This window comes from Cherax quadricarinatus, chromosome 35 (genome assembly GCF_038502225.1).
Source record: "Cherax quadricarinatus isolate ZL_2023a chromosome 35, ASM3850222v1, whole genome shotgun sequence".
NCBI classification, from domain to species: Eukaryota; Metazoa; Arthropoda; class Malacostraca; order Decapoda; family Parastacidae; genus Cherax; species Cherax quadricarinatus.
In genome coordinates this window covers 7,526,540-7,543,668 of record NC_091326.1, presented here as the reverse complement: position 1 = coordinate 7,543,668, position 17,129 = coordinate 7,526,540, and the positions used below count along the sequence as shown (strand labels likewise).

At 38.4% G+C, this 17,129-nt stretch overlaps 1 protein-coding gene across 1 annotated transcript; it reads left to right on the top strand.

The window, feature by feature from the left end:
- Positions 1-2,167: 2,167 nt before the first annotated feature.
- Positions 2,168-11,872, top strand: LOC138853624 (PI-PLC X domain-containing protein 2-like; the record flags this gene model as incomplete). Its single annotated transcript, XM_070091515.1, has 5 exons — positions 2,168-2,364; positions 2,600-2,690; positions 9,479-9,670; positions 9,919-10,085; positions 11,189-11,872. Coding segments are annotated over 5 exons (888 nt in total), but the record flags the coding sequence as incomplete, so codon positions are not given.
- Between the last annotated feature and the right edge of the window lie 5,257 nt (positions 11,873-17,129).

The window sequence follows — 17,129 nt, the reverse complement described above, 5'->3', positions numbered from 1 at the left end:
GGTTTACATTTCGTTTGGTCTACATCTGGTGGTGGTGATTTAACCTGCCAAGAGGCAAAGAAGGGAATGTATGAAAGTATAGTAGTACCAACACTCTTATATGGGTGTGAAGCTTGGGTGGTAAATGCTGCAGCGAGGAGGCAGTGGAGATGTCCTGTCTAAGGGCAATGTGTGGTGTAAATATTATGCAGAAAATTTGGAGTGTGGAAATTAGGAGAAGGTGTGGAGTTAATAAAAGTATTAGTCAGAGGACTGAAGAGGAGTTTGTTGAGGTTGTTTGGTCATTTAGAGAGAATGGATCAAAGTAGAATGACATGGAGAGCGTATAAATCTGTAGGGGAAGGAAGGCGGGGTAGGGGTCGTCCTCGAGAAGGCTGGAGGAAGGGGGTAAAGGAGGTGTTGTGGGCGAGGGGTTTGGACTTCCAGCAAGCGTGCGTGAGCGTGTTAAATAGGAATGAATGGAGACAAATGGTATTTGGGACCTGACGAGCTGTTGGAGTGTGAGCAGGGTAATATTTAGTGAAGGGATTCAGGGAAACCGGTTATTTTATATAACCGGACTTGAGTCCTGGAAATGGGAAGTACAATGCCTGCACTTTAAAGGAGGGGTTTGGGATATTGGCAGTTTGGAGGGATATATTGTGCATCTTTATACGTATATGCTTCTGAACTGTTGTATTCTGAGCACCTCTGCAAAAACAGTGATTATGTGTGAGGTGAAAGTGTTGAATGATGATGATAGTATTTTCTTTTTTGGGATTTTCTTTCTTTTTTTGGGTCACCCTGCCTCGGTGGAAGACGGCCGACTTGTTGAAATATATATATAATATATATATATATATATATATATATATATATATATATATATATATATATATATATATATATATATATATATAGTATATATATATATATATATATATATATATATATATATATATATATATATATATATATATATATATATATATATCTTTCTTTCAACACACCGGCCGCATCCCACCGAGGCAGGGTGGCCCAAAAGGAAAAACGAAAGTTTCTCCTTTTACATTTAGTAATATATACAGGAGAAGAGGTTACTAGCCCCTTGCTCCTGGCATTTTAGTCGCCTCTTACAACACGCATGGCTTACGGAGGAAGAATTCTGTTCCACTTCCCCATGGAGATAAGAGGAAATAAACAAGAATAAGAACTAGAAAGAAAATAGAAGAAAACCCAGAGGGGTGTGTATATATGTGCTTGTACATGTATGTGTAGTGTGACCTAAGTGTGAGTAGAAGTAGCAAGACGTACCTGAAATCTTGCATGTTCATGAGACAGAAAAAAGGACACCAGCAATCCTACCATCATGTAAAACAATTACAGGCTTTCGTTTTACACTCACTTGGCAGGACGGTAGTACCTCCCTGGGCGGTTGCTGTCTACCAACCTACTACCTAGATATATATATATATATATATATATATATATATTTATATATATATATATATATATATATATATATATATATATATATATATATATATATATATATATATATATATATATATACAAAACAACCACTGTGAAAGAATAGAGAAATTCCAAGCGCTTTCGTGACTACTCACATTATCAAGGAACAATGAAAGTAATGCATCAAAGGAAAGCATATAAAGGGTCTAGCCCACCTGTTTACTGTGATCTTATTGCATATATATATATATATATATATATATATATATATATATATATATATATATATATATATATATATATATATATATATATATATATATATATATTATATATATATATATATATATATATATATATATATATATATATATTCACAAACACTAATCTCAGGCCGAAGGAGACTCAGACGTACGAACTTTAGGATAAGATACGTAGTACTCCACTCACCCGTTCACAGTGGTGCAATACTTTGGCGCCAAGCCACGCTAGGCGTTTTGGTCCAAAGCAGCCATCCTTCAGGAAGGTGGTTTTTTGAGATTTTCCTCTCATCCCCTACATGCACCGACCAACGAAATATATTAGAATGTTTAGACTTCGCAGAACAAGTATGCAGGGGATGAGATGAAACACTCAAACCACTGTCCTGAATGCTGGCTGCTTTGAAGCAGAACGTCTAGCGTTTCTGGGCGCCAAAGTATTGGACCAGCATTAATCTGGTCATGTCTCTCCTGCAGGTTCGCATGACTCCTTCAGCTACAGCCTAACGGAGGGAGATCAGGTGGGTCCTGACGCACCTGGATTCATCTCACAGCTGGACTCTTGTTTACCCTGCCTGGCCCGTCCCACCCTCCTAAGGTGGTGTGTCACCCAGCGAGCCTCTGCCTCAGAGCAACTCTCACACGGGATCAGGTGTGTGTGAATACACAAATTAAGATTAAGTCGTAATAAACAACTGTTAATGAATAAACAGAAAGATGGACTGGACACTCGAACTCTAGTTCTTAAATTGACAGTCAATATATGGACCACGCTTCGAGCTTAATGTCCATCTTTCTATTTATACATAGTGATATATATTTAGAATAGTAATAATATTTTTATTTATTATTCAAGCACTTTATGATAACAGTCTACCCTCCTTCAGGTACTTCGACATCCGGGTGGCTGTTCGTAGTTCGAAGTTCTACTTCGTCCATGGTCTCTTCGGGGAGGACCTAGGGCCCATACTCTATGAGGTACAGCGTTTATGACCCTCAAGGGTGATGCCGTGTTGCTGGTGAAGGGCTTTTTGATCCAAGAAATTGGAGCTCCTCTCTGCTTCCTGGAATGGAACTTGATTACCTTCCAGTTCCCTCCGGCGCTTATAACTCTTTCGTGTTTAGTAATTCCCCAAGAATTTAACACCCGTAATAACAATTCATTGTTTAGAGCTGGAGTAAATTTTTTTTTTCAACAAGTCGGCCGTCTCCCACCGAGGCAGGGTGACCCAAAAAAGAAAGAAAATCCCCAAAAAGAAAATACTTTCATCATCATTCAACACTTTCACCACACTCACACATTATCACTGTTTTTGCAGAGGTGCTCAGAATACAACAGTTTAGAAGCATATACATATAAAGATACACAACATATCCCTCCAAACTGCCAATATCCCAAACCCCTCCTTTAAAGTGCAGGCATTGTACTTCCCATTTCCAGGACTCAAGTCCGACTATATGAAAATAACCGGTTTCCCTGACTCCCTTCACTAAATATTACCCTGCTCACACTCCAACAGATCGTCAGGTCCCAAGTATCATTCGTCTCCATTCACTCCTATCTAACACGCTCACGCACGCTTGCTGGAAGTCCAAGCCCCTTGCCCACAAAACCTCCTTTACCCCCTCTCTCCAACCCTTTCGAGGACGACCCCTACCCCGCCTTCCTTCCCCTATTCAAATTCAAATTCAAAGTTTATTCTCTATAAAGATTACAATGTTGAATTTACAGAATTTGGTTGTTGTGTGGTTTACATGTAGTTAAATAATGATTACAGAGTGTACCACTAGAACGCCTAGCATGGCTAGGCATTTCGGGCAGACTTAGTTTAATTCTTTGTTTTAAAATATTACAAATTATGAGGTAAGTTGGTATTATGGCTAAGTGACTAAATACTAGTTTGTGAGTTTAGCAATGTGAATGCTTTTGTTTTGGCACAGTACATAGTTTCAGTATTGGAGTATCATAGGATTCATTATTTTAAGATTGAGATTAATATTTCTGTTTATGGTCAAATGGGTGAGTGAGTGTAAGTGTGAACCACCAGGTGGTATTCGTGTAGTTAGTTGACGGGGTGTATCAGGGAGATAAGATGTTTTCTAATGGTAGTTTTGAAGGTGATGAATGTGTCTGCAGTTCTAGAGTTCTCAGGTAGGGTGTTCCAGATTTTAGGGCCTTTGACATACATTGAATTTTTGTAAAGGTTTAGTCGGACACGGGGAATGTCGTAGAGATGTTTGTGTCTGGTGTTATGCCTGTAGGTTCTGTCACAACTATCCGGAAAGCGTTTTAGGTCAAGGTTGATATTGGAGTTTAAGGTCCTGTAGATGTAGATTGCACAGTAGTAAGTGTGGATGTACTGAACAGGGAGTAAGTTTAGATCTATGAAGAGTGGGGGGGTGTGTTGCCAGGGATGGGATTTAGTGATTATTCTTACTGCAGCTTTTTGTTGGGTTATTATTGGCTTTAGGTGTGTTGCTGCAGTTGATCCCCAAGCACAAATAGCATAGGTGAGGTATGGATAAATAAGTGAGTGGTATAGTGTGAGAAGGGCATTTTGCGGCACGTAGTATCGTATCTTGGAGAGGATCCCAACCGTTTTGGATACTTTTTTGGTTATGTGTTGGATATGGGTGCTGAAATTCAGGTTGTTGTCAAGGTATAGGCCTAGGAATTTGCCCTCATTATGTCTGGTAATTAGAGTGTTGTCGATCTTAATGTTAATTTGTGCATCTCCTGCTCTGCTACCAAACATAATATAGTAGGTTTTGTCAGTGTTAAGCGTAAGTTTATTGGCTGTCATCCAAGTCGATATTTTGATCAGCTCCTCGTTAACAATGGTGTTGAGGGTGGCAAGATTAGGGTGAGAGATGACATAAGTCGTGTCGTCAGCAAAGAGAATGGGTTTCAGGTGTTGGGATACGTTTGGAAGATCATTGATGTATATGAGGAAGAGCAGGGGACCAAGGACACTTCCCTGCGGAACTCCAGTATCAAGTGGCCGTGTTGTTGATGCTGTGTCTTTAATGGTGACATACTGATACCTATTAGTAAGGTAAGATTTGAAATAAGCAAGCGCATGGCCTCTTATACCGTAATGGTCAAGTTTGTGGGGTAGGATGTCGTGGTCTACTGTGTCAAAAGCTTTTCTTAGGTCAATAAAAATTCCTAGTGGATATTCCTTATTTTCCAATGCTGTGTAAAGCAGATCTAGCATTTTTATGATTGCATCATTAGTGCTTTTATTTTTCCTGAATCCAAATTGGCAGGGGTTGAGTATGTTTTGTGCCGTTATAAATGAATATAGTCTCCTGTGCACGAGTTTCTCAAAGATTTTGGATAGCAATGGTAAGTTTGATATTGGCCTATAGTTGTTTAAGTCTGTAGGGTCACCACCTTTATGTATTGGTGTAACCCTTGCCATCTTGAGTAGTTTCGGGAAGGTGCTAATTTCTAGTGACTTGTTAAAAAGTAATGAAATAGCATGCGAAAGGATATGGGCCGCTCGCTTGTACAGTAATGGTGGGACATTAGACAGATTCCCTGAGTTGTTTTTAAGTGACTTTATAATCTCGGTGACTTCCGAGGGCTCAGTTGGTGCAAGATAGAAGGAATTTGGGAAATTCCCATCTAGGTAGTCCCCGGCATGGGCATTGATTTATATGCTTTCCATGTCATTCTACTTTGATCCATTCTCTCTAAATGACCAAACCACCTCAACAACCCCTCTTCTGCCCTCTGACTAATGCTTTTATTAACTCCACACCTTCTCCTAATTTCCACACTCCGAATTTTCTGCATAATATTTACACCACACATTGCCCTTAAACAGGACATCTCCACTGCCTCCAACCGTCTCCTCGCTGCTGCATTTACCACCCAAGCTTCACATCCATATAAGAGTGTTGGTACTACTATATTTTCATACATTCCCTTGTTTGCCTCCATATATAACGTTTTTTGACTCCACATATACTTCAACGCACCACTCACCTTTTTTCCCTCATCAATTCTATGATTAACCTCATCCTTCATAAATCCATCCGCCGACACGTCAACTCCCAAGTATCTGAAAACATTCACTTCTTCCATACTCCTCCCCAATTTGACATCCAATTTTTCTATATCTAAATCATTTGATACCCTCATCACCTTACTCTTTTCTATGTTCACTTTCAACTTTCTACCTTTACACACATTCCCAAACTCATCCACTAACCTTTGCAATTTTTCTTTAGAATCTCCCATAAGCACAGTATCATCAGCAAAATGTAACTGTTTCAATTCCCATTTTGTATTTGATTCCCCATAATTTAATCCCACCCCTCTCCCGAACACCCTAGCATTTACTTCCTTTACAACCCCATCTATAAATATATTAAACAACCATGGTGACATTACACATCCCTGTCTAAGACCTACTTTTACCGGGAAGTAGTCTCCCTCTCTTCTACACACCCTAACCTGAGCCTCACTATCCTCATAAAAGCTCTTTACAGCATTTAATAACTTACCACCTATTCCATATACTTGCAACATCTGCCACATTGCTCCTCTATGCACTCTATCATATGCCTTTTCTAAATCCATAAATGCAATAAAAACTTCCCTACCTTTATCTAAATACTGTTCACATATATGCTTCAATGTAAACACTTGATCTACACATCCCCTACCCACTCTGAGGCCTCCTTGCTCATCCGCAATCCTACATTCTGTCTTACCTCTAATTCTTTCAATTATAACCCTACCGTACACTTTTCCTGGTATACTCAGTAAACTTATTCCTCTATAATTTTTACAATCTCTAGTTTTAACATGTTTCAATAACATTCCCTTATACTTCACCACAGTTGAAAATTTGCAGCCGAGCAGATGAGGCATTCTCGAGTGATAAACGAAAACCCTTGAGGAAGAAAAATTGAATTAGGCATCTACTTATAGGTACCTCTTCAGTGATACATAGAGACACAAAGGCAGATCTGAGATCGCTATATAAAGTTATTTTTTGTTGTTAAACTAGTGTCTATAGTTAATGAATTTGTAAAAAAATAAACTAATTATTTTTCCTGAGTTTGAGAGATCTCTAAAATATTTCTAAAATCTTTTTATTATTTTTTTTTTTATTATCACACCGGCCGATTCCCACCAAGGCAGGGTGGCCCGAAAAAGAAAAACTTTCACCATCATTCACTCCATCACTGTCTTGCCAGAAGGGTGCCTTACACTACAGTTTTTAAACTGCAGCATTAACACCCCTCCTTCAGAGTGCAGGCACTGTACTTCCCATCTCCAGGACTCAAGTCCGGCCTGCCGGTTTCCCTGAATCCCTTCATAAATGTTACTTTGCTCACACTCCAACAGCACGTCAAGTATTAAAAACCATTTGTCTCCATTCACTCCTATCAAACACGCTCACGCATGCCTGCTGGAAGTCCAAGCCCCTCGCACACAAAACCTCCTTTACCCCCTCCCTCCAACCCTTCCTAGGCCGACCCCTACCCCGCCTTCCTTCCACTACAGACTGATACACTCTTGAAGTCATTCTGTTTCGCTCCATTCTCTCTACATGTCCGAACCACCTCAACAACCCTTCCTCAGCCCTCTGAACAACAGTTTTGGTAATCCCGCACCTCCTCCTAACTTCCAAACTACGAATTCTCTGCATTATATTCACACCACACATTGCCCTCAGACATGACATCTCCACTGCCTCCAGCCTTCTCCTCGCTGCAACATTCATCACCCACGCTTCACACCCATATAAGAGCGTTGGTAAAACTATACTCTCATACATTCCCCTCTTTGCCTCCAAGGACAAAGTTCTTTGTCTCCACAGACTCCTAAGTGCACCACTCACTCTTTTTCCCTCATCAATTCTATGATTCACCTCATCTTTCATAGACCCATCCGCTGACACGTCCACTCCCAAATATCTGAATACATTCACCTCCTCCATACTCTCTCCCTCCAATCTGATATTCAATCTTTCATCACCTAATCTTTTTGTTATCCTCATAACCTTACTCTTTCCTGTATTCACCTTTAATTTTCTTCTTTTGCACACCCTACCAAATTCATCCACCAATCTCTGCAACTTCTCTTCAGAATCTCCCAAGAGCACAGTGTCATCAGCAAAGAGCAGCTGTGACAACTCCCACTTTGTGTGTGATTCTTTATCTTTTAACTCCACGCCTCTTGCCAAGACCCTCGCATTTACTTCTCTTACAACCCCATCTATAAATATATTATGAAAAAATATATATTTTAAAACAATGGAGCTCAGGGAATTGAATATTTTGATAAGTTTGCTTGGAGAGGGTTTCGGGGGGCAACGCCCCCGCGGCCCGGTCTGTGACCAGGCCTCATGGTGGATCAGGGCCTGATCTACCAGGCTGTTACTGTTGGCCACACACAACCCAACATACGAACCACAGCCCGGCTGCTCAGGTACTGACTTTAGGTGCCTGTCCAGCGCCTTCTTGAAGACAGTCAGGGGTCTATATAATTGGAAATCCCCCTTATGTATGCTGGGAGGCAGTTGAACAGTCTTGGTACCTTGACACTAATTGTAAGTTTATTCGGGTATACACAACTACAGTTACATAGATTATCATACATAGCAGCATATGTGTAGAGAACCTAGGATAACCCAAAAAGTCAGACAAAGTTACTTACTTCCATAATATCAGTACAGACATGACGTCGAGTTAGTTTTAAGAGCGCACCAAGCAGAGAAATATTTAGTGGATCATGGTAAAGTTTCTGAACGAAAAAGTATCGGCATTGATTGCTTCTGCAGTGCGAATATAATACAATTACACGTTTAAGTTGAGTGAGTGTAGAGCCTAACATCACGTGCAAGAATGTCAACCAAGGTTAGCTGGCTACCACCTATGATTCACGAACCTCCACACAGTGTTTTGTTGTAACTGCACTGGCACTAATCCCGTCTAGAACTGGAAAACAACAGACTCTACAATCTCATTAATTATGCACTATTTAGCATGTAACTCAAAACCAGGAAGACAACGAGCTGAAGAATGTTTGTCAAGTTGTAGTTTATAAACCACTCATGTATCAAGTTGCATTTATAAACCAATTAATATATGCATTTGCAGTTGATAAACCACTCGTATATCTAGTTGATCGAATGTAGTGAGTGTATTTGGTAATTCTCTGTTTCATGTGAACACTTACACACAATATATACACCAAGAGGTGTATGTTTCTCACTGTATACTCGCTGAGACTTTAATTCCTATTTTAGGAATTAAAGTATTCTTGAATGGTGGTGGACAGGTGACATTTAATTAACCGACCAATGATGTGGTCACCGTACCTACAAATAGGTTACATTTTTCTGCGAATTCTACTATCGGAAAAATATACAGCAGGCGCTCCCGCAGAAATAACTTTGCATTGTGGAATCTGCCATCCACCAGGAGTATCTTTAGATACGCCCGTACAAGGAGGTATCTTAATGCCAGTTAAATGCTCCTGACACAAGGAACTAGAGCTACTCTCTTTTCTTGGATCAGACCTGCTTACCTCCCGTACCTCAGGCACTGTATGAATTCTGTCAGGTTCATATCTTCCCCGTAAATATAATAATAATAATAATAAATACTATTACTAGTACTACTACTAATAATAAATACCACTACTACTAATAATAATAATAAAAATAATTGCTACTACTACTAATAATAATAACAATAATATTAATAACAATTTAATTTAGATGGTGTGACTTTGTTTACAGATCCGGCACTTCTTGTCTAAGCACCCGGGCGAGGTAGTGCTGCTGGACTTCCAGCATTTCCACGGTCTGAGTGCCACTGATCACGCTGCTCTTATAGCTTATATCAAAGAACTCTTCTCTGATCTTCTCTGCCCCTACTTCCATGAACTCCAACACCTCACCCTCTCATATCTTGCTATGTGCAAGTACCAGGTGTGTGTGTGAGAGAGATTGGGGAGAACTCACCTATTTGTAGGTCCAGAAATAGCTCTGTGCTCAAACATTAAGAAATGCTGTCAGTTTGTGCCTTAAGAATATTGTAAACTTTTGAAATGCTTCATGTAAAGATGTCTAGCTCTGTATAATTACTATTCCACCCCCGAAACATCATGTCAAAATATCTTTAGGCGTTTCTTACGCTGCTCTGCCATAAGCATCTCATATATTGTGGTGTTGTTCAGGTGTTGGTGTTCTATCGACACAAGGAGACGACGCAGACGGTGTCTTGGCTGTGGTCCAGCGCCTCCTTGCCCAACCCCTGGCCGGAGGCAACCTCCGTTGGCAGGATGTTGTCCTTTCTCGAGGTTAAGCTCCAGGAGAGGGACCCTGCAGCCTTCTTTGTTACCCAGTAGGTCTTCCTTCTTCAAGAGGGATAATGTCTTGACGCTGCCTTGATTCAATATACCCTAAAGAGTCCTTAACCAGAATAGAGGCATTTCCTTTTAAAAAAAATGTACGATGTATACTGCAGGTGTGCTAAGTGTATACTGCAGGTGTGCTAAGTGTATACTGCAGGTGTGCTGAGTGTATACTGCAGGTGTGCTGAGTGTATTCTCAGCCTTTGTTCAAGACTTCGTACACTGAATGTGTGATAAATACTCTCTTTGTAAGGATTTCAGAGCTAAAGTTTTTTTTAGCTTCCAGTATCTTACGTTCTGGCTCAGCGCCGTATGACCTTTGTAGGTTTAGCGCTTATTTATGATTGTAATAATAATTACGTTCTGGCTAAACAAAAGGAACTCTTTCATACCTTTTTTTTTACAGACAATTTCACTTCTTGATTACGTCTAATGAATTATAAATTAAAACAGCCATACAGGCATGTGAGCTTAATTGGTCCATCACGACTAAACTACAAACTGAAAATGAAAACTGAACGACGGTTCAGTCCATTCTTGATTATGATTAAATTTCTTAGTAAGGGTCCGAAACGTGGTCTGTTTTCATTAGGAGGACCATTAGTAAGTACCTAACTGTGTAATAATGATTTCTCATCAACAAAAACTCGTCAACGTTATTTCCAGTTTGTTTCAACCACGGTTTTTTCTATTTAATTCCACATATACAGTATTGTGTCTTCAGGGAGATGCACTGATGCTGGTAAAGGACTCTTACACAGATGAATATAGTTATCCTCCCTTTCCTCGGATCAAACCTGACTATTCCATTTCCCAGACTCCATATTACCAATGTGGGATTAAAGCGTCTCACGAATATAATAAAAAAAGAGATAATAATGATAATAGTATTAATAATAATAAATAATAATGATAAATAATAATAAAAATAATAATGTTACTGAGGAAAAGGGGCACGTGTTAAAAATTCATGACATTAAATAATATGAATTATATGCAAATTTTCTGTTCCTCAGTTGGTCGGCGTCACTATATCATTATTGTTATTATTCCACATATGTGATATGTAACACCTGCGTTCTTCATCCCTCAGGTGTGTGTTAACACCGTCCCTGCCATACGTAGCGAGGAACATGTTCGGGAGACTGGAGAGGGCCATGGTAATCCCTACTAACAAGGTGCTACCCAGCTGGCTGGACAGCCTCTCTAAGGAGTCCCCGGGAGCTAACATCATCATGACGGACTTTGTGGAATACGACGACTGGGTCATTCCGCGGGCGATCGTTGGCATGAATTCTGTTTCTCTCCTGGGAGACTCTAGCAGCAAATACTGAATGGAATGTGACAGCCCACAGACTTAAGAGGATCATTTTTAAGATAAGGGGAAAGGTTGCTTGGTAGACAGGGTACGTTGTTACATCATTTTTCCCTATCTGCTGGCTTGTTCCCAAGCACTGGAGTGGTGTTTTGGAGCTGTCAGTTATAACCCACAAATTGAATCATTAGCCGATGTTTTGGGCCGTCTGGGTCTTTAATTTAGTAGTAGGACTGGAAACGCCATCTAAAGTTTTCTCTCCTAATTGTAGACTAGTTAGAAAATGTTGCAGCCTCAGTATTTCTTATCTCAGTTAGTCAATCTTCTGGAAGATTTGGGTTAAATGGCTACTATTTTATCTATATTTAATCTCAAGCAATTGTGATATCAAGTTATGCAAATTCAGGAAATGTGTTGCATAGAAAAATGAAGAAAGACCATTTAAAGATCTTATGAAATAAAACACACACACACACACACACACACACACACACACACACACACACACACACACACACACACACACACACACACACACACACACACACACACACACACACATATATATATATATATATATATATATATATATATATATATATATATATATATATATACATATGTCGTGCCGAATAGGCAGAACTTGCGATCTTGGCTTAAATAGCAACGCTCATCTTGCCATATAGGACAAGTGAAAATTTGTGTATGCAATAATTTCACCAAAATCATTCTGAACCTAACGAAAAAAATATATTTCACTGTTTGCTTAGTATTAAATTATTGTAAACAAATCTAAAATATATTTAGTTGGGTTAGGCTGAAATAAATTGTTCTTGTTATAATAAGGTTAGGTAAGTTATCTAAGATTCTTTTGGTGCAAAATTATAAATTTTTACATTAACATTAATGAAAAATATATATCTTTAATCGTATAATAGAAAATTTTAGAAAGGACTTAATTTTAAATGAGTTCTTGCTAATTGACCAGTTTTACATATTCGGCACGACATATATATATATATATATATATATATATATATATATATATATATATATATATATATATATATATATATATATATATATATATATATATATATATATATATATATATATATATATTGTGCCGAATAGGTAAAATTGGCCAATTAGCAAGAACTCATTTAAAAAAGTCCGTTCTAAAATTTTCTCTTATACATTTAAAGATTTTTTTTCACTTATGTTAATGTAAAAATTAATAATTTTGTACCAAAAGAATCTTAGAAAGCTTACTTAGCCTTATTATAACAAGCGCAATTTAGTTTAGCCTAATCCAACAAAACATATTTTAGATAAATATACAATAATTTAATAATAAACAAACACAAGGAAATATATTTTTTCGTTAGGTTCAGAATGATTTGTTGCTAAATTAATGCATACACAAATTTTCGCTTGCCTTATCCGGCAAGAAGAGCGTTGCTCTTTAAGCCAAAATCGCAAGTTACTGAAGCAACTTGCAATCAAAGGAGTTATAAATTAACGACGAATAGTTGAGAGATAAATGATGAGTTGATACATTAATGATTCCTACCTATCACTGGTACTATAGATTGTGAGAAACACGCGGGATGAATAAAACATGTGATGAACTATATAATACATATATTTGCTAAATTTATACTTAAGAGATAAATAACTAACATTCCCATATATATGTAATATCATTGATGTTGAGATTATATTTATACATTGATGGTTATGTTTAATATATATATATATATATATATATATATATATATATATATATATATATATATATATATATATATATATATATATATATATATATATATATATATATATATATATATATATATATATATATATATATATATATATATATATATATATATATATATATATATATATATATATATATATATATATATATATATTGATGTTTATGCTTGTTGCTTGTATCGTTCTTTATTTTTGTCCTCTGTTATTCCTCCTCCCTCCATCGATTACAAAGTAAAATGATTATAATTATAATAAATGTTTAAAAGGGTGGAGGGGTAAGCCATCCGAAGGCCTCGGTCTGATGACCAAAAGCTCCAACTACGGGTCATCAAATGACTAAGACCCGCGTCAGGAAACACTTGTCCTGTTTCCCTACAAACCTTACCTAACCTCACGTAAAATCCATCGATTTGTGCTGCTGAAATGTTCCCTTCTCATCACCGCAGCCTATCACACCCCATACCCTGCACTGTTGATTGTATTCAGTACAAAGGTATGACCTAGCTATCATCGGTGTTAAAGTTATAACAATATCTATGATCTAGTCCTGTTACCAAATGTTATATTTGAGTTTTCTTGTACAGAATGTTTATGAGTACCAGATCATTGTACACAAAGTTTAGCGAAGCACGAATGTGATATCCAACGTAGCGAGAACACATGCAGATGTCTTGTTTGACAAGGAGAAATACGTTTGTGCAGTTGTGTTTGTAGGAGTGTCAGTTGTGTGTGTGGCTTTACGTACCTGACAGTGAATACTTCCGGCATTACCTCTGTGTAGTAATAGTGTGTGTGTGTGTCCGTGTACTCACGAAATTGTGATTGTACAGGTTGATTCATAGCTCCTGGTCGCTACTAGGTCCACTCTCCCTGCTCCATAAGCTTTGTCATACCTCTTCTTAAAGCTGTGTATGGATCCTGCCTCCACTACATCATTCTCCAATCTGTTCCACTTCCTGACAACTCTATGACTGAAGAAATGCTTCCTAACATCTCTGTGACTCATCTGAGTCTTCAACTTTCAGTTATGACCCCTTGTTGCTGTGTCCCATCTCTGAAACATTCTGTTCCTATCCACCTTGTCATTTTCTCTCATTATTTTACATGTCGTTATCATGTCCCCCTATCCCTCTTGTCCTCCAGTGTCGCCAAGCCGATTTCGCTTAATCTCTCCTCGTAGGACATATCCCTTAGCTCCGGGACTAGTCTTGTTGCAAACCTTTGCACTTTCTCTAATTTCTTTACGTGCTTGACCGGGTGTGGGTTCCAAACTGGTGCCGCATACTCCAATATGGGCCTGACATACATAGTTTTGAACGATGCCTTACTAAAGTGTGTGTGTGGGAAAGGGGAGTTGTACAAACTAAGATTATTATCTCTCGTCCTCTTAACATAGTGCCTTAAGACTCTGATGAAGCCAGTGAGTTTCACATTATTAATATTACTCCAGTTCACTGTTTAGTTACCTGTGTCATTGTGTGTTCTGGCATCACTGCTGCCTTGCTCAGCACTCACACCCAGAGCACACACTACATTAATATCATATCACAACCTCCAGATCGTAGTTCTAAATTTACCAGAGGATGTGCAACTCACTGTCAGTGATCTGTAGATTACTCGATTCTTACTGATTATTATTGGCAAAATATTTTTTTTTTTTTTTTTTTGCGAAATCTCCAACTTCATATTTCATAAGCAGAAATGAAATGTGGCGTATTGTTTTATACAGATCGGTACATAAGTTAAGGAACTGAGATCTCAAATTCTAGGAGGTTGTCACAATTATTTTTATGAGTTGTTTGTTTTGAAGCTCTGACTGTGATATGCCAAACCTCTACCCAGACTTGACACCCTCTGATAGTGTCTCTGGCGTGATCTCACTTGTAAATATCGTTCAATTACCAAAATCTTACATAATAAGTTTTATCTAGTCATTTGCTTACATTTTCCTGTAAACTGTTATATTAAGTTCTTATGTTGCTAGTGGAAGCTCTTTTATGTAATTACATTTCCTTGACATGATGTATTTTCCACGGAAATGACCGAGACATGTTAATTTCAGTGTTTATAAATGTTATTCCTTTTATTGTTTATACGAATTAGGATGTACCCAACGACGGAAGACATCGTCTTGCAGTTAATAGGCTTTTACGGTTTAGTTCCCACTGCGTTGGGTGATAATAACAGCTTTTGACAGGGAATTTACACCGCAGTGTGTATCTCTCAATGTATGTACATTGAGAGTTGACTTTAATCCCTGTTTTGGGGATTAAGCTATTCTGGACTAGTAGTTTGTGAAATGCAGCCTTAATATTTCTCGTACAGTCGATAGGGTTTGAACCTAAGTAACCAACTAGTTTGTGTATGATTTGTGTAGCATTGTGAAGTTTTCATGTACACGATGTTTACATTTTAATGTGCAGCTTCTGGTGCTCCAGATGTACAGGGGATAACCTGATAGAATAACTAACATAATTTAGGTTACAACCTAGACTGCACAGAAATTGAGACATTATAAATCACTTCCACAACACTTTTTTGTGATAATTTAAGTTTTCTAGTTAAGTAATGAATGTAATTCGTTGTGTTATCTGTTATCATGCAGCATTTATTATGTTTTCTGTATTTAATCAGTCATCAGAAGTTGTATCCTTGTGTAGTGGATAATAAGAACTTTCAAAACTAGGGACGCCAAACCCATGATGAGTCTCTTCAACCTGCTTGCTCTCTCTAGGCTGGAATATTGCTGTACACTAACTACCCTTTTCAAGGCTGGCGAAATTGCTGACCTAGAGAATGTACAGAAAACCTTCACGGCACGCATAAGTACTATAAAACTCCTAAATTACTGGAAACAGTTGAAGTCCCTTCATTTGTATTTCCTGGAATACAGGAGAGAAAGATACATAATATACATGTAGAAAATCCTAGAGGGATTAGTACCAAATTTGTACACAAAAAATCACCCTACGAAAGCAAAAACTCGGCAGATGCGACATCCCCCAGTGAGAAGCAGGGGAGCCACGAGTACGCTAATAGACAGCACAGTAAGTGTCAGGGGACCAAGACTGTTCAACTGCCTGTCAGCATAAATATTGGGAATTACTAATAGACCCCTGACAGTCTTCAAGAAGGCACTGGATAGGCACCTAAAGTCAATACTTGATCAGACAGGCTGTGGTTCATAAGTCTGTGTAAGTGCGACCAGCAGTAAGAGCCTGGTTGATCAGGCCCTGATCCACCACGAGGCCTGGGCTGCGGGGGCGTTGACCCCCGAAACCTCCAGGTATACTCCAGGTAAAACATTCCATCGTAGTATATGAATAATATAGTAATGGTTTTGTATTGTGTGTTTAGACCAACATAGTATATATTTAGGTAAATTTTCGGCAACAAGGTAGACTGTTCCTGGAATCACTGTGATAACCGTTCTGTATAATATGTCTGCTATTAAATTATTGTAGCGTGAAGAACTAATATTTTTGGCGTCATTCCTCCATAAAAAATTATTGCAACAATTTTAGTAAAATTTAGCTGAAAATTATAAAGTTTGGTTATACAGGAGGCCTGGTCACAGACCGGGCCGCGGGGGCGTTGACCCCCGGAACTCTCTCCAGGTAAACTCCAGGTAAACAGACTTTGGGTTATAGTCACACCAAAAGTCGGTACCTGACCAGCCGGGCTGTGGGTCGTATGTTGGTTTGCGTTCAGCCAGCAGTAACAGCCTGGTTGATCAGGCTCTGATCCACCAGGAGGCCTGGTCACAGACCGGGCAGCGGGGGCGTTGACCTCTGGAACTCTCTCCAGGTAAACTCCAGGTAAACACAGTCGGACGACGATTGTTGCATCCTTCAACTTAACACTTAAAATGGTGTAACAAAACTTGTGTATTCACTACTATTAATCTAATTTTATATCATGTCTTGTTACCAAAGTA